Source organism: Tupaia chinensis, unplaced genomic scaffold (genome assembly GCF_000334495.1).
Source record: "Tupaia chinensis unplaced genomic scaffold, TupChi_1.0 Scaffold149184_1, whole genome shotgun sequence".
Lineage (NCBI taxonomy): Eukaryota > Metazoa > Chordata > Mammalia > Scandentia > Tupaiidae > Tupaia > Tupaia belangeri.
This window is the reverse complement of record NW_006209032.1, coordinates 2,183,023-2,203,166: the sequence shown is the minus strand read 5'-3', so window position 1 is coordinate 2,203,166 and position 20,144 is coordinate 2,183,023. Positions and strand designations below refer to the sequence as shown.

Below are 20,144 nucleotides of genomic sequence, written 5' to 3'. Positions count from 1 at the left end.
CGTGCCAGGCCCTCCATGGCGCTGGCCCCCGCCGCCCACCCGGCCGCTCCCCTCGCCTCTCGGGGCAGCCTCAGCCGTGCGCGCGGCCCCGCCCCTCCACGCCGGAAGTCACTCGTCACGAGGGGCCGAAAAGGGCCCCCATGGCCTGCTGGGAGACGCAGTCCCCGCCCTCCCGGCCTTCGCATAGGCGCCCGCCCTGATGCGCATGCTCAGTCCCCGCCGCGCGGAAGGAGTAGCGAAAGGCACTCTCTAGTCCGAGGTGAAAGGGCTTCTGGGAATGGTAGTCCTCCGCCAAACAGCTAGGCGTGGCGCTTCCTTCTCTTCGCCGGGCTCGGAGTTGCCGGCCTGACGTAACCCGCGACCTTACTTCCTGCCTGAAAGGGCGTTAGAGAATTCACCTGTGGACTTTAGCTCCCAAAGTTGACTACGGCCATGGAGGACTGGGGCAGATGCTGTGGTAGAGAGAATGTGGCGGCGGGCGGACTGCCCGGAAGAGGAAACGTGAAAGGAGGAAGTCAGACTATGAAGAGGGAAAAGAGCTTCAATGTGAGTGCTGCGAAGGCTTTGGAGATTAGAGGAGAGACTGGTCGGACACCGGCACACACAGCCAGCCTGGAAGCCCGGCCCTGCCTGAGAAGCAGACGCCTCCCCTTACCTTGAATTGGAAGCGCCTAGATGTACTATATTCAGCGAGAAGAGAGGCCTAGAGCAATGTAGGTCAGTGGAGAGGGGGAGCATGGACCACCCAGACTGGAAGGGGACCACGGAATGGAAAGCAGTAGGTGCCTCTGGAGAGCTAGAGTTTTTTGGGTTTTTTTGTTTGTTTGTTTGTTTTTTGAGAGGTTTTTGCTATAGGGCGTGTGCACTCGCCAGACAGAGAGAGACAGAGAGACAGAAAGCAGGAAATCACCTCCCAGGGGGGATGGCCACGCCGCAATCCCTTCTCCTCCACTCTCCTCTCAGGATCTTGGGCATGCACACACACGCCCCCGGCGTGAGTTTAAGCCACCGGGTCCAGGACTTGAACCACGGTCGACTACGTGGGAGTCCAGCGACATAGCCATTATGCTAACTGCTGGTCCCTGGAGAGCTAGAGTTTTAAGATTGTGTGTATGAATTATTAGTTGAGCATTCCTTATCTGGGAATTCTTGGGCCAGAAATGTTTAGGGTTTCAGAATTTATTTTGAATTTTAGAATATTTGTATAGGCATAATGAGATATTTGGAAGACGGGACCCAAGTCTAAACACTAACCTCATGTTGAATAGACATCTTATACACATTGCTTGAAGGTGGTTTTATATATTTTTGTATTTAGAATTTTCAGATTAGAAATGTTCAGACTGTATCTGGTTTTATAAATAATGGAGAATGGCTTGGAGCTAGTTCAAAAATGGAAGCAGGGAGATCAAAGAGGAGGAAACCTCTTGTAGTCTTTCAGGAGATAGTGATGGGGGCTTGGGTGCATGGAGGTAATAAATGGGCAGAGAAATAGTCTTCCCACTTAAGAGAAATATGTGTAGACAATTGAAGACTAGGTCCGTGCCCTACAAAATTGCCCCATCATAATGCATAGTAAATCAGATGCAAGGTCCAGATGCAACGCCTGGGTTCAGAACAGGCTGGGGATGGGAGGCCATTACCTAGCGTCACTGAGCCAGGAAGGAGATGGCAGCTTGACCACAGGACAGACAGCCCGGGCCTCAAACGTAAGCCCAGTAAACGGTCGGGATAAGCTCTTACAGGTCAGGGTGGGCTGTGAAAGGAAGAGAGAGATGGGAGGCGTGAGAAGCCTTAAGTTAGGTCTTGCAAGATAAGAAAGAGGTGGACACTGCAGGTGGGTGAGCTGCAGGTGCAAAAGAGAGCTCTGACTCAGTTCCAAAATTCAAGAGAACCATGCAGATGTGTTCTTGCCTCCTGAGCTTCTGAGAGTGACAGCTTTGGTCCTACTCTTCTTTCTCTGCTGGCCTTACACTCCTCTTGGATGGGAACACCATGGCCTCACATGCTTGTGAGGCTGAACCATAACAGACACAAATACCCTGTAACCCCCAGGTGTATTCGCAATAGTTTGGTAGAACTGCCATAACAAAGTACGAACAAACTGAGGTCAGCAGGTGATGTGGTGGTTACGGCTCTGGACTCTCACATGACTGACCACAGTTCGAGTGCTGGACCTGGTGGTTTTCTTTCTCCTCTCTGTGGCGAGTGCACATCCCCTATAGTAAGTTAAAATAATTATAATAATTTAAATAAAATTAAATACTTTAAAAAGTACCCATACTGAGGGTCTTAATAAAAATTTATCATCTCACTAGGTTCCAGCACTAGGATACTGAGTTCAAGGTGTTGGCAGTGTTGGTATCTTCTGAGGCCCACGTCCTTGGCTTGTCAACAGCCATATTCTCCCTGTGTCTTCACATGGTGATTCTTCTCAATACGGTCACATTGCAAGTTCCTGCAGACTAGGACTTTAACATAGGGATTTATGTGTTTGAGGGAGGGACACAATTTAGCTTTACATGCTGAGGTCATGGGGGATGACCCAGTGGAGGTGAGACAGCAGAAAGGATGTCTTGTGGAGAGAGTGCCCTCATAACCCACATATTTCCTGGCCAAGTTGGGAGGAAGCATGACTCAGCACTGGGAAAGCGTCAGTGCCATCACTAGAGGGCAGCAAACAGCTCATTCGGCCCAGTCAGCTCACCCTTTCTTGCCAGGGGAAGGACAGAGGGAGAAAGCAACCCCCAGTAGGATATGGGCACATGACAGTCCTCTGTTTCTCTATCCTTTCAGGATTTGGGGTGCACACACACATTCCTGGTATATTTTTCAAGTCACTAGGGCTGGGATTCGAACTATATGGTCAGCCATGTGAGAATCTGGCTCCCTTAGCGACCAGGCCACAGGACAGCCCAAGTTCACCCTTTTCTCAAGACGACCACCCCATTACACTCAGCAGACCTGGATGGGCCCTCGAAGACAGATGATCACTCTCTCCCATTTTACTTACAAGCTCTCCAGAACCACATGGAGAGGTGGCCAGCCTTGGGACCAGCAGGTGGCGTGGTGGTTAAGGCACTGGACACTCCCACATGGTCGACCACGGTTTGAGTCCCGGACCTGGTGGCTTGCTTTCTCACTTTCCCTCCATCTCTTTCTCTCTGTGTCTCTCTCTGGTCAAATTAAAATGAATGAATGAATAAATAAAATTAAATAATTCTTTAAAAAAGAAAGAAAGGTGGTCAGCCTTAAACTATGCTGACACGCCATATCACACTCAGCAGTCAACACAAGTGTGGGTGAGGACAGGCATGCTTACCTGCTGTAGGCAGGGCTGTGAGTTGGTGCCACCATTTGAGAAGTTGGCCTTATCTGGTCCAGTTGACACTGTTGACCCCTCTGAGCCAGTGATTCCACTGCCGGGTGTCTATATCCTGGGAAGATTCCCACTTACAAAGGACAGGGCATGGGGCCAGTCGGTGGCTTGGTGGTAAAGGCAGCTGGACCTCACATGGCCAGTTGTATGGTTTGAATCTTGGACCTGGAGGCTTGAAAAACACGGTGAGGAGACCAGCAGTTGGCATAATGGCTAGGTCGCTGGACTCCCCTGCAGTCGACCGCCATTCAAGTACCTGACCCGGTGGCTTAAACTCACGCTGGGCGCATGTGCATGTGTGCCCAAGATCCCGAGTGGAGACTGGAGGGGAAGGGATTGCGGCGTGGCCCCCCCCCGGGGGGGGTGATTTCTCACTTTCTTTCTCTCTGTCTCTCTTTCTGGCGAGCGCACGCGCCCTATAGCCAAAAACCTCTCCAAAAATAAAAAGGAAAACACGGCGTGTGTGTGTGTACACGTCTGCCCAAATCCCAAGTGGAGAGCAGAGGAGAAAGGACTGCAGTATGCCCATCCTTCCTGGGGAGTGACCTCTCACTTTCTGCCAAGTACACACACCCTATCGCATATAAGAAAGAAATATATGGGGTCAGCAGGTGGCGTGGTGGTTAAAGGCACTGGACTCCCACATGGCCAAATGCAGTTTGAATCTTGGACCTGGCAGCTTGCTTTCTATCTCTCTCACTTTCTCTGGTCAAATTAAATAAATCTAAACAAAATAAAATTTAATAGAAGAAAACAAATCAGTGTACATCCAGAAAGAATTTTGCTGCTCACCTCCCCAGGCCTCCGACCTGGCCCAGCAGAGGCCAGAGCAGGGAGCATCTTCACCGCAGCCCTTCCTTCAGGGCCTGGAGCTTGGGGAGGGGCCTCAGAGGCAGCCACCTAGTGCTGCCTAATCTGAGTAGCAAGCTGGAGGCTGCTCAGCAGGGAGGCTGCTCAGCAGGGCCAGCTCCGCCCCAGAAGCTTTCACTCCTAGAACCCTTGCAGCAGTGCTAGGCACTTTCTCCCTAGCAGTGGCTCCAACACACCAGGTTTCAAAAGGTTCTGGAAGGTCAGTGACCTCCAAGGCCCACCTGCCCCACCTGGTGTCACTCGGCCAGCAGATGACACCAATGCCACAGCACTGCCTCAACACACCTGCAATCCTGGGGGGTGGGGGGGACTGTGCTGTTGGCTGCACAAAAGCCCAGTACAAGATTTGAAATTAGAGGGTTGGTTTTAGGGGGGAGGCTCAAGGCTAGGTTTAATACTCGGGCAGAGGCTCTCTTGCGCCAGTGGCTGGGCAGCAACCTGCGAGGGATCCCAAACACCCGAGGTCTGGGGTCAGCCTGTGGGACTGACAGGTACGAGGCCTCCCTGGCTGAGGTCTCCACGTCTGTGGACAGTGGAGCAACTCGTGTTGAGTGCTGATTTTGGAAATCAGGTGGGACCAGTGAATGTGGCCACAGCCCCTTTCTCCACCCCACCCGACTTGCACAGGCCACTTGGGCAAGGCCCCCGGAATCTGGGCCCTGACCACCCCATTACAGCAATGGGAAGCTGAGGCCTGAGAAAGGCAAGGGCTTACACCATGGTTTCTTCTTCACAATTCTCCAGCCCTTGTGAAAGCTTTTGGCACCAACCTCCTGGAGGGGGCAGGGAGCTGCGGGGACATCCAGGAGTCACAGTTCTCAGCTGCCAAATGCTAGCTCCATACAGAGTGGAGGGGAGGAAACAACGGTGGAGAGTAGTTCACCTGAACCGGATTTCCATCCCTGCAGGTGCAGGGCTTTACCTTGGAGGATCCACTTCCTGCTCCCTGCCCTCTACTGCCACCCCAACCTCAGGCCCCGGGGCCACATTACACACCACGTGGGCCTTGAAGCCTGCCCTCACCCTCTGTACCTCGGCTCCCAGCAGCCATACTAGGACCAAGCCGCAATCTCTCCTCTGAGGGCTGAGCAACCCTGGGGCGGAATCCCAGCACCCCGCTCTCCAGCTCTGTGCTGGGGCCCATCTCCCCTCATAGTGCCTTAGCGTCCTACTTGCACAATGGGGTTAACGGCAGTCCCCTGCCCATGCCCAGCAGGTGTCTTGGCTGTACCTGGGACCCAGCCCTGCAGTAAAAGTGCCACATCTGAGGCTTCCCCTGCTGCACACGTGGGCCTCAGTCCTCCACCCACGGTCGCCTTTTCTGTGCTTTTCAGAGGAAGAAATGGAATCTCAGAGAGACTGATGAGGACACGGTGGGGAAATGGCAGAGGTGAGGTTTGCATCAGGGCTCTGGGACTCCGAGGCTCAGGTGGAGCTCATGGCTGTATCTTAAAGCTGCTCTGGGTCAGTTATCACACACAGGTTACATTTTTTTTCCCCCCTAAAGACTCCGTGTGCTTGCCAGAGAGAGCACGGGGATGGGGGAAGCACATAACATATATATTTTATTATTTTTAATTTGATCAGAGAGGGACATAGAAAGTGAGAAAGTAAGCCTTCAGTCCAGGACTTGAACCGCCAACCAACCATATGAGTGTCCAGTGCTTCAACCACATCACCTACCAGCTCCCTGGCTCTTTTTTAACTGCTAGAGGGTGTGTGCATTCACTGGAGAGAGAAAAAGGGGGAAGAGAGCATCCCTCAACACACACACCAGGGAGACAGACCTGAACAAGGAGAAACTTGGGGCCAGCAGTTTGCTAAAGACTCCGCCCTCACCCTGTTGTAGCCTTACCAGAATTTGGCCTCTGGCCTCTGGACCTCCGGACCGTGAGTTGAATAAATCTTGACTCCTCCATAGATTCACCCAGCCTCAGGTATTCTGTGAACAGTGCAATAATGGACTAAGACGTCGACTGTGGATTCGAATCCCCAGGTCGGCTTGAAAACATGCACGGTGTGTGCAGGTGCAGCCAGGATCCTGAGACGCTGAGGCTGGGGACAGGGTCGCATGGCATGAGACCCTGCCGAGGGGGTTCCTCTCTCTGTCTCTTGCACACATGCACACGTGTGTGAACGCACACTATCACAAACAAAAGGAGCCCAATTGAGTGGTGACAGAGACTCAGAAGACAGGAGCATTGACAGTCATTTATTTCACTGATACTTTGTTAGGAAAAGTGAGAAAACAAGTTGCCAAGTTTGGGACTCTAACTGAGGTTGGCCATGTGGGAGTCCAGTGTCCTTAACCACCATGCCACCTGCCGGCCCTGATATTTTATTAAATTTGCTCTAGGACCTGTGCGCTCACTAGAGAAAGTGAGAAATCATGCCCCGGGGGGAATGGCCATACCACAATCCCTTTGCCTCTCAGGATTTTGGGCGCACACGTGCCCAGTGTGTTTCTCAAGGCCCCAGGCTGGGATTCAAACTGCAGTCAGCCACGTGGAGCCAACTGCTCCCACCACCGGCAGCAGCTGGCCCAGCTCCGACTTTCTCAGCTTGCCCCTTAGTGTTCGGAGGACGTGTCATGCACAGATCTGTGCCTCCTTGTCTTTCCTGGTAGGCTTCAGTGGGAACACCCTGCAGACGCCCTCCTCCTTGCAGAACGAGAGACCCTTGGCTGAGAGCTGGCTGGGAGTTGGTGGCTGCTTCCACTACCAGGGCAGCCGAGGGAAAGGGAAGCCTTCGGAGAAAGGAGACACCCTTACCGTTCCCCTTCCTGGTCACGTCGCTGCCTGATTGCTGTTCCAGTGACAGGAGTCCTCGCCCTTGCCCGCCGTGATGGCGGCCCTGAAGTGCCTGCTGCTGTCAGTCAGGAGGGCTGGTGCGCCTGGGCGGTCAGGCATCCAGAACTTGGGTGTTTTTTGGACAGTTTCTCTACATTGCCCAGATGGGCCTTGAACTCATGCTCCTCCTTCCTCAGCCTCCCAATTAACTGGGATTATAAGCATATGCCACTGCACCCAGACAGGTTTTTAGTTTTATTTATTTATACCTTCCATGAGACAGACAGAAGCATCTTACCTTACAGGGTCTTGATACCAAGATCCACTTCAGCTTTTAGCCAGCGCCAGATCATATGCACAGGTGTGCCTGCATAGCCGGGCCATGGGCACAGGTGCACTCCATGTACCCGGGACTGTGGGGACAGCTGTGCACATGTATCTGGGGACGTAGGCACAGGCGTCCCCCATGTACCCAGGGGTCGTGGGCACAGGTGTCCCGTGTACCCAGGGGTCGTGGGCACAGGTGCTCCCCGTGTACCCAGGGGTCGTGGGCACAGGTTCATCCACGTACTGTGGGCTCACAGGCACAGGTGCACCTGGCATGCTCAGATGTGAAGCCAGAATTTGCCCATCTGGTCACCCTCATAGAGTGTTGTGTTCAATTTTATTAGGCAGAGTCTGTGTGTCAGAATCCTGTCTCAGTCACTCGGGTAGCTGGCACCGCAGGTGCCACCACCATGCCACCTTTTACATAAGTCAGGGATGGAGCCCGGCCTCCCGTGACCTCAGCCTGCCCAGCAGTTGCCTCCAGTGTGTGCCACTGCAGCTGGGCTGAGGTAACTCTCAGGTCGGCAGCTAAGTTTTTAAAGTGTACATGACACTGTGGCCATCGACCTGAGTGCAGAATCTGAGCCGCTGCCCCTAAGGCCAAGCAGAACAGCCAGGGAGAGGCCGCAGAGGCCCGGACCGTCAGGGCTGGGGGGCCCTCGGGCACCGGTGGGGACACCGAGGCCCAGAGTAGAGACCCTTGCCAGCATCACGCAGGGCTCTTGCCTGATGCCTAGGCCCTGGCCTGTTGCCCAAACCGCCTGGCCTCCCTTGGCCAATGGGTTTTTCCACGTTGGCCAACGGGTTTCCCCACATTGGCCAACGCTGGGTCTCCAGCAAAGGAAAGAGCGGCCCCCTCTCAGGAAGGCACCGGGCCTCCATTTCACCACAGCCCTTGGGCAAGGCAGCCTGAAGAGCATCTAAAAGGGGCTGGCAGCAGTGCAGGGTCAGAAGGCATGATGGCAGGGGCCTGGAGGGCACTCGTGCTGGTGTTGGGCGTGGCCGTGGTGGCCTGTGTGGCGCACCACCGCCTGACATATGAACAGATCATCGCCCAGGCCTTGAAGTCCTACAACGAGGGGCGACAAGGAGAGCCCCTCTTCCGCCTGCTGGAAGCCACCCCGCCTCCCAGGCTGGTGAGTGTCTGTGAGGACCAGGCCGGGGCAGGGGGCAGTGGGGACGCAGGAACCGTCAGCCTTGTATCTGAGGATGGCAGGCGGGGGAGCATGCCTGCTCCATGATAAAGCGGGTGACTGCTGCTGTGGCCGCTAGCATTCCTCCCCCAGAAGGTAAGGCGTCTGTCCTCACAGCCTGACAGCTGACCGGTGGTAAACTCAGGGTGTTGGGGCCGACAGGTGGCTTGGTGGTTAGGGCTGTTGGACTCCCACATGGCTTACTATGGTTTGAGTCCCAGAGCTGTCTCACTTTCCCTCTCTCTCTCTTTCTCTGATCAAATTAAAATAATAATAAAATGATAACAAATAAAGTTAAATAAAATAATTTAAAAAAAACTAATTAAAAAAAAATTGGGGTGTTACCCAACATGCATCTGCGAGTCTAGCCTGCAGTCAGGGCCCTGGCGTGGGGGGATATGCAAAGCCGTTTCAAAGGGGACAGGAATTGATGGACTGGTCTCGCCCACTTGGGAGTTTCATTTTCCTGTTATTCCTGACAGCTGAGCATGAAGGGTGGGGATTCTTATCCCTGTTTTACAGGCCTGGAAACTCAGGGGCAAAGGCTGGAACCAACCCTGAGGTCAGACAGGTATTCTTGGCTATGTCCCAAAAGTCTGCACACCTTGACTCTCTGCTGAGACCACTTAAAGCCCCTGGCTTTGGTGCCACAAGACCTGGCCTAAGCCCCTTCCAAAGTGTAATCTGACCTCTATGCCATCGCTCCCCTATCTGTAAAAGGAGGTGTCAGTTTTTCAAAATAATTATTTATTTTATTTATTACTATTATTTTCAATCTGACCAGAGAGAGACAGGGAGAGAGAGAAAGAGAGGGAAAGTGAGAAAGTAAGCCGCCTTGTCTGGGACTCAAACCATGGTCGGCCATGTGGGAGTCCGGCACCTCAACCACCACACCACAGTCATGCATCTTCTCTTGCTTCTTTAGAATTCTACGATCAGGATCCCACTCAACTTCAGGATTAAAGAGACGGTGTGCATTTCTGGCCAGCAGAGAGAGCCCAGGGAATGCAACTTCGAGGAAGACGGGGTGAGTCTCATTCCTCGACCTCCCAACCCTGGTGAGCAGGTCTCCTCTCTTGGCCTCAAGGAGAGTATGTCTGCCTCCACCCACTTCATCTGAGCTTTACAGGTGGAAGCCTTTTTCATTAAAAAAAAAATTATTTATTATTATTATTACTTTTGTTCAGTTAGACCAGAGAGAGAAATTGAGAAAGCAAGCCGCCAGGTCCAGGTCTCAAACCCTTAACTACCACGCCACCTGCCAGGCCCCCAGAAGACTTTCTTAAAGTCAGATTTTTCCTTATTGCTTTTCCTTTTTTTCCCCCTTGTTTTTTAGGGAGATTTTTACTACAGGGCACGTGTACTCATCGGAGAGACAGAAAGCAAGAAATCACCCCCCTGGGGGCATGGCCATGCCACAATCCCTTCTCCATTCTCCTCTTGGGATTTTGGGCACACGCACAGGCGTGAGTTTCAAGCCACTGGGTCCAGAATCATGGTGGACTATGTGGGAGTCCAGTGACATAACCATTACACCATCTGCTGGTCCCCCATATTCCCTTACTACTTTTTCTTACTCTAAATTAATGACACCCTGTCACCTAGTAGTTAAGGGAACTGGACCCGACATGGTCCGAATCCTAGCCAGGTAGCTTGAAAAACACTGGACTATGCATGTGTGCCTGACAGGATGGCAAAATAGAGAAAGGATTGTGGTGTGACCAGGCCCTGCTGCGGGGGGGAAGGGGTGCTCGTGAGCGTGTTCTCTGTGAGCAAATGCACACTCTGGCAGTTGAAAAAAAAAGCAATACTTGCTTTAATAAAGTGACTATTAAAAAAAAGAACAAAGCATGACCATAATCCATCCAGAGATCAGAAAAATAACACAGTAAATACTGAAAGTGTGGAAGGCTAGCCGGGGGCATGGTGGTTAAGGCAACTGGACCCCCATATGGCTGGCCACGGTTTGAGTACTGGACCTGGCAGCTTGAAAATCATACCGGCTGCATGTGACGTGTGCCCCAAACCCCAGGAGAATAATGGAGGAAAAGGGGTTGTGGCATGGCCATCCCCTCCCCACACACACGGTGATTTCTCCCTTCCCCTCTCGCTGTCTGTCTGTCTGTCTTCAGTGAGTGCATGTGCCCTATGGCAAAAACCTTTAAAAACATAAAAAGAAAGAAAAATGTGGGCACGTGTGTGTGTGCCCCAAGTCCCAAGAATGGAGGAGAAGGGGTTGTGGCGAGGCCATTCCCCCCATCCTGGCGGGGCGTGCTTCCTCGCCCGCCATCTCTGTCTGGCAAGCACATGCACCATATACAGCGTTTTTGAAAATGAAAAATGAAAGAGTGCAGAGGCACAATACGATGGAGATGTCCTGAAGCCTGCTAGCTGGGGTCAAATCGTTGCCCACTGACTGCCCTCTGTATCTATTTTGCGCAGACCCTGGGTTTACAAATGTTTCCTCCGGGCATGCTGATTGGTGGCTGCCTTTTCCTCCCTAGTGTCTCACACCAATGCTGTCACTTCGGGCCTGAGCTTGCATCTCTGGTGTGAGGGTGGAGTAGAGGAGATCCTGGGAGAACAGTGGGGTGCCTGGGGCTTGGGTGAGGCTCCAGGAGGCTGAACGCCTCCAGCTCTGTGCCCACTCCCTGCAGGAGGAGCGCAAGTGCACCGGCAGCTTCACTCGGGTGCTGCACATTCGTGCCCTGACCCTTACCTGTGACAGGGACTGCAGGAGAGCAGCAGGTGAGCCTCGCCTGCCTGTCCTTGCTTGCACCCTCCCCCCTGCCTCCCTCCCAGTTCCTTCCTCACCCACCCCCCCGCAGCTGGCTGGCAGTCCCGTCTGCCTGTCCACTCCCTTCGTGGCTGTCTTCCTGGTTACCTGCAGACCCCCGAGGTGCCGCCTGTGCACTGATTTAAGCAGCAGTGCTGCAGTTCCCTCTCTGTAGCAAGGCTGTGCAGCGGGAGGCGAGGGAGGCCCAGGGTCCAGCTGGGGAGGGGCCCTTGCTGCTCGCAGGACCCTGGCCATGCCTGAAGAGAGCCCTTGGAAACCACCCATCCCTAGTCCCACATTTGGGAAAACTGATGCCAGGGGTGGAGCCTCCTAGACAGTGGGTGGGACAGCTGGTTGGAATAGGAGCTAAGTCCCAGAGGGCAGTCCTGCTGGGGCAGTGGCCAGCCAGGGGCCTCCTCTAGCCCTATGGCCAACCACCCTGTCAGGACTTGAGGGAGGGGCCATGGCAGGGCAGGAAAGGGGTCAACCAGTGATCGCCATGGCAGACTCTCTGCAGCTCCCCTCCGGGGTGAGGAGTTCCCCAGAGGCTAAGAGCACCACGCTGCCACCTGCCGTCCGCAACCTATACGAGAAAGCCAAGTATGAAATCATAGCCAACATCCTGAGGAACTTCTAGGAATGGAGAGGGGGACCTGCGCTCCCAACGCCGCCGCCTCTTTCCACCAGCCCTCCTCCTGCTGCTGCCTCCAGCACCCCTGTCCTGCACAGTAAGAAGGCCCCTTCTAGAGGGCCCCCAGACTCTAAGCCAGTACACATGCCTCTGCACACCTGCTCCTCTGCCTGCCATTCCTGCCCCATCCTGTCCGTAAGTCATCCTGCAAGGCACAGCTCAAGTCACCTCCTCCAGGGAGCCTGCCTGCTCTCCCGGGGCAGAAGTGTCCTTTTCATCTGCTCACTCGTGACAGACGGGCTGTGGATGAGTCAGTGCAGCGAGCCTGCATCCCACGACAGCGACACTTTCACACAGAGCCCTGTTCATCCTTGCTGCAGGCCCTTCCACACATCCAGGCCTCTTCAGGGGGGCAGTCAGAAGGCCCCTGGGGGAGGCTCAGTAAAATGTTTCTATAACTGATAAGTGAATGCTTGAATGATGTGTTAGAGAGAGGCTGAACTGGCTGGACCTGGGTAACCAGACTCCCAGAGGTCAGGAGCTGTGGAGGACAGGGGCCATCTGAGGGCTGGCCTGGAGGCTCAGGGCGAGAGCAGTCTGTCCCCTGCCTCAGCTGCCTTTCGTACCTTCAGACTCTCACCTTCGCCCCAAGCTCCAGCCGGATCCTGTCCCTGACCCCCAGACTGGCTTGTGGAATCGGTCTCGTCCCCCTCTGCCCTTCTTGTAGCCCACCCCAGGCAGCTGCCAAAGCCCGAGTGTCATCCCTGGCTCCTCGTGTCCTCACAGCCACATCCGGTCACCCGCACCTTTGTCTTGGTCCCTGGTGCGTCCCCAGTCCCGAGAACAAAGCCTGGCCCTCTGCAAGTGCTCAGTAAATGCCTGTGGAATGGATGACCGTCCTTTCTGTCCAGCTGGGTGCTCCTCTCTACAGAAATAACAGTGACGTCTCCCATTCCAGGGCTACCGTGTAGCACACCCCACCCCCTGGGTACGGGCTTTTTAGTAACAGGTCCAGGGAGGCCAAGGACCCTCTCAGTAATGCTAATAACCATCTGCGTGCCTCTCCTTGGCTGGCCTTGCAAACTGCATGTCACACCTGCAGCTTCAGCGAGGACTCCAGGTCTCAGGGAAGCGGGCCTGTGGGGAGGTGGGCAGTCTGGTTGAGCGCGACAGCCTTATTCTTCCCCACCCTCAAACTCCCAGTTTAGGAGGCTCTTTTTTGGGGGAGAGGTTTTTGCTATAGGGCACATGCATTAGCCAGAAAAACAGACAGAAATTGAGAAATCACCCCCCACCCCAGGGGGATGGCCTCGCTGGAATCCCTTCTCCATTCTCCTCTTGGGATCTTGGGCACGCACGCACACACGCCCGGCTTGAGTTTAAGCCCTTAGGTCCGGGACTTGAACCATGGTCGACTACATGGGAGTCCAGTGACATAATCATTATGCCAACTGCTGGTCCCCCTCTAGGTTCTTGAAGACCAAGTTCAGCCAAATGAGAGCCTGATCTTATTAAAAGACACAAAATGAGTTCTGAAAAAATGAAAAAAGGGCCGGTCTGTGGCCTGGTGGTTGACGCAGCCAGATCCCACGTGGTCAGCCCGGCAGATCCAGTCCCTGACCCGGCAGCTCAAGAAACACGGTGGGAGGACCAGCAGTTGGCGTAATGGCTATGTTGCTGGACTCCCATGTAGTCAACCACGGTTCGAGTCCCGGACCAGGTGGCTTAAGCTCACACCAGGCGCGTGTGCTTGTGTGCCCAAAATCCCGAGAGGAGAATGGAGAAGGGATTGCGGCGTGGCCATCCCCCCTGGGGGGTGATTTCTCGAGTTCTCTCTCTCTGTCTCTGTCTGCCTTTCTGGCGAGTGCACGTGTCCTACAGCAAAAACCTCCCCACCCCCACCCCCCAAAAAAGAAATGCTAATGTACATGTGTACCCAGAACCACAGGAGGGGGCTGTGGAGAAGAAACCGCAGCGTGACCATGGCCTACGGGTGCTTTCCCCTCTCCTCTCATGAGCACACTTGCCCTCTGGCAAATAACTAACTACAAATGAAATATGTCTTGTTCTAATTTAAGGTCCAAGAGTCAGGGATTTTAAAAAAATCACTTATTTTCTGCTTTGTCTCTATGCCTAAAATTCAGTATTTGCTGATTAAAAAGAGCCTTGAATGAATAAATGTAATATTATGAATAAATCAGTTTCTTAAAATAAATGCATCAGAATCCATTAGGATCATAAAAGAGTCTGTGTGTTTTTGAAGAACATAAAATAATCCTGAAATTCAGCCTGGGCTCTGGTGGTTAAGGTGGCTGGATCCCACATGGCCAACTACTCAGCTCAAGTCCCAGATCTGGCAGCTTCAGAAGCACACTGGGTACACCTGTGTATGCTCAACTCCCAAAAGGAGGAAAGAGAGGGGAGGGGTATGGGTGACTATACCTCGTGCAGGGCGCTTTCTCTTCTCCCTGTCTCTCTGGCAAGTGCATGGAGCAAATTTTAAAAAGAATGAAATGTCAGGGTTTAGCCAAGAAACTGAAAAAGGAAAGTGAATTGGGAAAAAGTGACTATAACCCACTGGGCCCAGTGGCATGGGAGAGGACCTGGAACCAGATCACCCTACACAGAAGGGATCTATGACCAAAGGGGAAGTTCCCGCCAGTGTGGGAAGGATGGCTTTCTTTCATTTATTTACTTTTAGTTTGCCGGAAGGCAGGTGTGCTAGCCAGAGGAGGAGAAAGCACACACCAATGGGGTGTGGTCAAACTGCAATCCCTTCTCCCTCTCCATCCTGTCAAGGCTCTGGGCATATACTCACATGGGCCCAGCATGGTTTCCAAGCCACTGGAGCCAGGAACCCTGGCCCGAGGGAATCTGCTGGGGGTGGGTGGTGGTGGTGGGGGAACCCTAGGAATAAATCTGTGTGTTGTTTTTTTTAAAAAATAATTTTATTTAACTTTATTTATTTATTTTTAATTTGACCAGAGGGGAACAGAGAGAGAAAGAGAAAGTGAGAAAGCAAGCCACCAGGTTCAGGACTTGAACCACGGCTGGCCATGTGGGAGTCCAGCACACTTAATCACCACACCACTTGCCAGCCTCTGTGTGTGCTTTTTTAAAAGAATTATTTAACTGGCACAGCAGATGGCATAATGGCTACATTGCTGGACTCCCATGCAGTCAACCGCGGTTCCAGTCCCGGACCTGGTGGCTTAAACTCATGCCGGGCATGTGTGCATGCGTGCCTAAGATCTTGAGAGGAGAACGGAGGAGAAGGGATTGTGGCGTGGCCATCCCCCGCCGGGGGGGGGATTCCTCGCTTTCTGTCTCTCTGTCTCTGTCTTTCTGGTGAGCTCACGCACCCTATAGCAAAAATATCTCCAAAAAATTTTTTTTTAATTTTTTATTATTTTTAAAAAATTTGATCAGAGAGGGAAAAGTATGGAAGTAAGCTCCCATGTATGGGACTCCAACTGTGATCAGCCATGTGGGAGCCCAGCATCTTAACCTTCACACCACTGCCATATTTCCAGTGAATTTAAAAAAATAAATTATTTACTGGGACCGGCAGTTGGCATAACAGCTATGTCGCTGGACTCCCATGTAACTGACCATGGTTCAAGTCCCGGACCTGGTGGCTTAAACTCATGCCGGACGAGTGTGCATGCGTCCCCAAGATTCCGAGAAGAGAATGGAGACGGGATTGTAGTATGGCCGTCCCCCTGGGGGGTGATTTCTTGCTTTATGTCTCTCTGTCTTTCTGGCGAGTGCACACGCCCCATAGCAAAAATCTCTCAAAAAAAAAAAAAAAAAAGAAAGAAAGAAAGAAAAAGAAATGATTTATTTGGGGGTCTGGCAGGTGGCGTGGTGGTTAAGGATGCTGGACTACCACATGGGCAACTGCAGTTTGAGTCCTGGACCTGGTGGCTTGCTTTCTTACCACCCCCCACCACCACCTCTCTTGCTCTGTCCCTCTCTGGTTAAGTTAAAAATAAATGGATGGATAAATGAGTAAATAATAAAATTTTCAGGGCTGGCAGGTGGCATGGTGGTTAAAGGTGCTGGGTGAAACTCTCGGACCTGGTGGCTGGCTTCCTCACTTTCCCTGTTTCTCTGTCTGTCTCTGATTAAATTGGAAAATAATAATAAATAAAATAAAATAATTATTAAAAAAGAAATTAACTTCATTTATTTTTGATTTATTATTTTATTTTTTAAAAATTTGACCAGAGGGGCCGGCAAGTGGCATGGTTAAAGGCGCTGGATTCCCACATGGCTGACTGTGGTTTGAGTGTTGGATCTGGCAGCTTGCCTTCTTAATTTCTCTCTTTCGCTCTGTCCCTCTTTGGTCAAATTGAAACAAACAAATGAATAAATAAATAAGGTTAAGTAAAAAATAATTCTTTAAAAAAATTTTTGACCAGACAGTGAGAAAGGGAAAGTGAGGAAGCAAGCTGCCAGGTCCAGGACTCAAACTATGGTCAGTCACATGAAAGTCCAACACCTTAACCATCATGCTACCTGCCAGCCCTGAATCTGTGGTTTAAAATTTTTTCAATCATTTTTTTCTTGAGAGGTTTTTGATATAGGGCGTGTGTGTTCACCAGAGACAGAGTGACAGAAAGTGAATCACCCCCCCCCACCCTCCGGGGGGGATGGCCATGCTGCAATCCTTTCTCCTCCATTCTTCTCTCGGGATCTTGGGCACGCACACACTTGCCACCGGGTCCAGGACTCAAACTGCGGTCGACTACATGGGAGTCCAGCGACATAGCTATTAGGCCAACTGCTGGTCCTGATTTTTAAAATAAATTACTTAATTTCATTTATTATTATTATTTTTAATTTGACCAGTGAGAGACGGAGAGAAAAAGGGAAAGTGAGAAAGCAAGCTGCTAGGTGTGGGACTCGAACTGTGGTCACCCATGTGGAAGTCCTGCACCTTAAGCACCACACCACCTGCTGACCCTCCAGTGATTTTTCTGTGCACCAAAGTTAAAGCATCCCTGGCCTAGAGCAGATGATTCCCTAGGGCTTCCATCCACACGGGGCTGGGATCACCGAGCACCTGGCTCAGGTGGGTTTCCTGGTGGTCTGTGCACGCCTCGCTGTGTGGGAACCAGCTGTTCAGTTTCCACTCCCCAGATACAGCGGCGCTCAGAGCTGCCTTCCTAGACCAACCGTCCCCGCGGCTACAGATGTTGGGAAGCTCTTTAATCACACGTTCCTAAAAGGAGCTGGCGGTGTTAGTTGCAGGCACCAACGGGCCAGCCTCACAGTCCACTGTGGAACTCTGCAGTTGTTTTGTTTTCTTTAAGGTTTTTGCCATAGAGTGTGTGTGCTTGCCAGAGAAACAGAGAGAGGGAAAGTGAGAAATCACCCCCCTGGGGGGATGGCAATACCGCAGTCTCTTTTCCTACATTCTCCTGCTGGGATTTTGGGTGGACACCCATATGTGCCCAGCATGATTTTCAAGCTGCCAAGTCCAGGACTTGAGCTGCCATCAGCCGCATGGGAGTTCAGTGCTTCAGCTGCCATGCCACCTGCTGGCACCAGGAACTCTGGAGCTCTATGGCAGGGATGAGGGAAAGGAGAAACTGAGAGCAGTGGCCATCTGGACACATCTGAGCAAACACGCAGTCCCGATGTGCTAACACAGCATGCATTATTCCTCACCAGAACCAATTGGGGCCAGCAGATGGCATAACAGCTATTGCTGGACTCCTGAGTAGTCAACTGCAGTTCGAGTCTCGAACCCGGAGGCTTAAAACTCACACTGGGTGTGTGTGCTCAAGATCCTGAGAGGAGAAAGGAGAAAAAGGGACTGTGGCATGGCCATCCCCCCAGGAGATGATTTCTTGCTTTCTATCTCTCTAGCAAGTGCATATAGCAAAAATCTCTCTCTCTCAGAAAAGAAAATACAAAAAATCTCTTAAAAAAAAAAAGAAAACACGTCCACCTCTGCAGACCACCCCACTGTGCACCTGTGTCTCTCCATCTCTCTACAGGGCTGTTCCCACGGTGTCCAATGCATTTTCGTACCAAATCACAATAAAACCCTAGTTAAAAAATAAATCATGTGGGGCCAGCAGGTGGCCTGGTGGCTAAGATAGCTGGATCCCCACATGGCCGACTGCAGTTCAAGTCCTGGACCTGGTAGCTTGAAACTCATGCCGGATGCATGTACGTGTGTGCCCCAAATTCCGAGAGGAGTGAAGAAGGGACTGAAGTGTGGCTATCTCCCCTGGGAGTGATGGCTCACTTCCCTTGTCTGTCATCTCTGGCAAGCGCATGCATCCTATGGGCAAAAACCTGAAATAAACAAACAATAAATAAATCAGGGAAGGGCAAGAGCTATTAGGAGTGTTCTCTTTATTTCTCTTTGGTTTAACATAAAAGACATGCGTTCCATAAATAAAAGGAAGTAAGATTTTCTGGGACACAATAAATTGGGGTGGGGACAGAATTCCTAGTCGATCTCTGGTCTCAGAGGAAATCCAGAAGAGAAGGCTGCGTGTGTTATCCGAGGTGACCTGCCAGGACGGGCAGAGCCGCAGGCCTCTGCTCAGAGCAGTGCCCGCCTGCCCACATGGCACGGCCTCTCCACTGCAGCCCCGGGTGAGGTGAGGCCAGGGTGCTAGCGGAGAGGCGCCCACGCAGAGCACGCCACGTCCGCGACAGACCTCCGCCACCAGGCCAGACCATGGACTGACTGGGAAGGGTGTGAAGAGGCTGGTGGTGCCTCCCTCATGCCCAGAGCCCAGTCAGAGCGTTGCAATCTCGCCCGGAGACGCTGACCTCAGGGGAGTCTTGTAACGTCCACACCAGGGGGTGGGAGGGGGCTCGGGAAGGCCACTCTGAGGCCAGCGGGCCATGGGAAGTTGATCTCCTGGGCCAGACCCTAAGGACCCGCGAGGCCTGGGCAGCGTCCCACTGACTGATTCTTAAGACCGTCACAATCCGGGTTCTTCAGTGCTGCTTCAAATTTTCTTTTCAAACAAGAGAAGGGGGCTTATGATGGTAAGATGAGCACGGATACACTCCTCTCTAAAGGGAACGAGGGCCCCAACCCCCTCCAGCTACCTCTGCAGGCAAGCTGGCAGGGAGGGAGGGCGAGGGGTGGGGAGGACACTGAAGCTCCACCAGGAGCCCAGGCTGAACTCCGTCAGGTATCAGATTGCCGAGTCTTTAAAAATAAAAACATCGTTTTCAAGTGCTTATAGTAGAGGCCCAGCTCCTAAGTTGCAGGTAAGGAAGGTATTCCCCTCGGAGTACATGGCGATTGCACACACTGGTAAACCAGCTGGGGGCGCTGGCTCTGCGCCGTGCCTTTCCAAACAGGCCTTCAGGCTCCCCCAGGCCGACAGCAAAAGCCAGGACACCACCCAGGCGGAGACCGGGACCCCAAGGCGCAGCCTTGGGGTCTCTCCCGGTCTCGACGGGAAGAACTTTAGAAAACCACGTTTTGGCAGCAGCAGTGCACGGGTTAACAGAAGACACCCTCCTCTCTGGGTCCTGCTGTGCCTCAAGGGCCTATCCCAGGAGGAGGGAGTGCGGAGTCTCTTCGGGGCCCTGTGCCAGGACCCAAGGGAGAGGAAGAGCTAAAACCTGCTCTGTGCAGCAGCGAGTGCCTCCACGGTCCTCGATCCTCGACTCAAGCCAGCTCTGCTTGGGTATGGAGGGCCACTGTGCTGGTTGGGCTGCCAGGGCTGGAGGAGCCAGGGCCCTGGCGTTGGCGAGGGGTGGAGGCGCAGTGGAATGGCAGGGCAGACAAGGTCCCCAGACCAAGCCCCCCATGGCTGGTAGAAGGAGCAAGCCCCTAGTAGGTTCTGGAGGGACAACTGGTCAGCATGCCCCAGAAGCATCACAATGAAGAAATTCATCCAAGAACAACAGACAGGCAAGTGAGAATCTGGCCAGACCTGCTGTTTCCTGCTGGTCAAAAGGGAAGGAATGACTGTCGGTGAGAGTGGGGCATGGTGGCAGTGGGAGGTAACCGCAGGGGCACCCGGAGCTGGCAGGCATCTGGGAGCCCCACCTCGAGGACTGGCAGTGACTCGTAACCCAGCTGACGTGCTGAGCCCGCAGTGAAGGTCTCCGTCCAGCTGACGCGCTGAGCCCGCAGTGAAGGTCTCCGTTCAGCTGACACACTGAGCCCACGGTGAAGGGTCTCCTGACG

At 52.9% G+C, this 20,144-nt stretch overlaps 2 protein-coding genes across 7 annotated transcripts in view; one reads left to right on the top strand and one right to left on the bottom strand.

Annotated features, from left to right (window-relative positions):
• Window positions 1-257: 257 nt before the first annotated feature.
• On the top strand, window positions 258-13,285 carry LOC102479615 (15 kDa protein B). Of its 3 annotated transcripts, none has more exons than XM_027769300.1 (4): window positions 258-546; window positions 9,484-9,585; window positions 11,216-11,306; window positions 11,841-13,285. In XM_027769300.1, the coding sequence occupies exons 1-4, from the start codon at window positions 433-435 to the stop codon at window positions 11,969-11,971; spliced, it is 438 nt and encodes a 145-aa protein (XP_027625101.1). In that variant the 5' UTR covers window positions 258-432; the 3' UTR covers window positions 11,972-13,285. The 3 variants fall into 3 exon arrangements, with proteins under 3 accessions (XP_027625101.1, XP_027625102.1, XP_027625100.1); XM_027769301.1 differs by lacking the exon at window positions 258-546 and adding an exon at window positions 6,706-8,501 and having other exon boundaries at window positions 11,852-13,285; XM_027769299.1 differs by lacking the exon at window positions 258-546 and adding an exon at window positions 6,708-8,501.
• A 5,023-nt stretch (window positions 13,286-18,308) lies between these two features.
• The window catches only part of KLHL18 (kelch like family member 18), a 121,581-nt gene continuing 119,745 nt past the window's right edge, over window positions 18,309-20,144 (bottom strand). For all 4 annotated transcript variants that reach the window (XM_014585200.2, XM_014585198.2, XM_014585199.2 and 1 more), the window contains one exon: window positions 18,309-20,138. In XM_014585200.2, coding sequence (XP_014440686.1) covers window positions 19,905-20,138 — 234 coding nt within the window. In that variant the 3' untranslated portion in view covers window positions 18,309-19,904. The remainder of the gene's footprint in view (window positions 20,139-20,144) is intronic.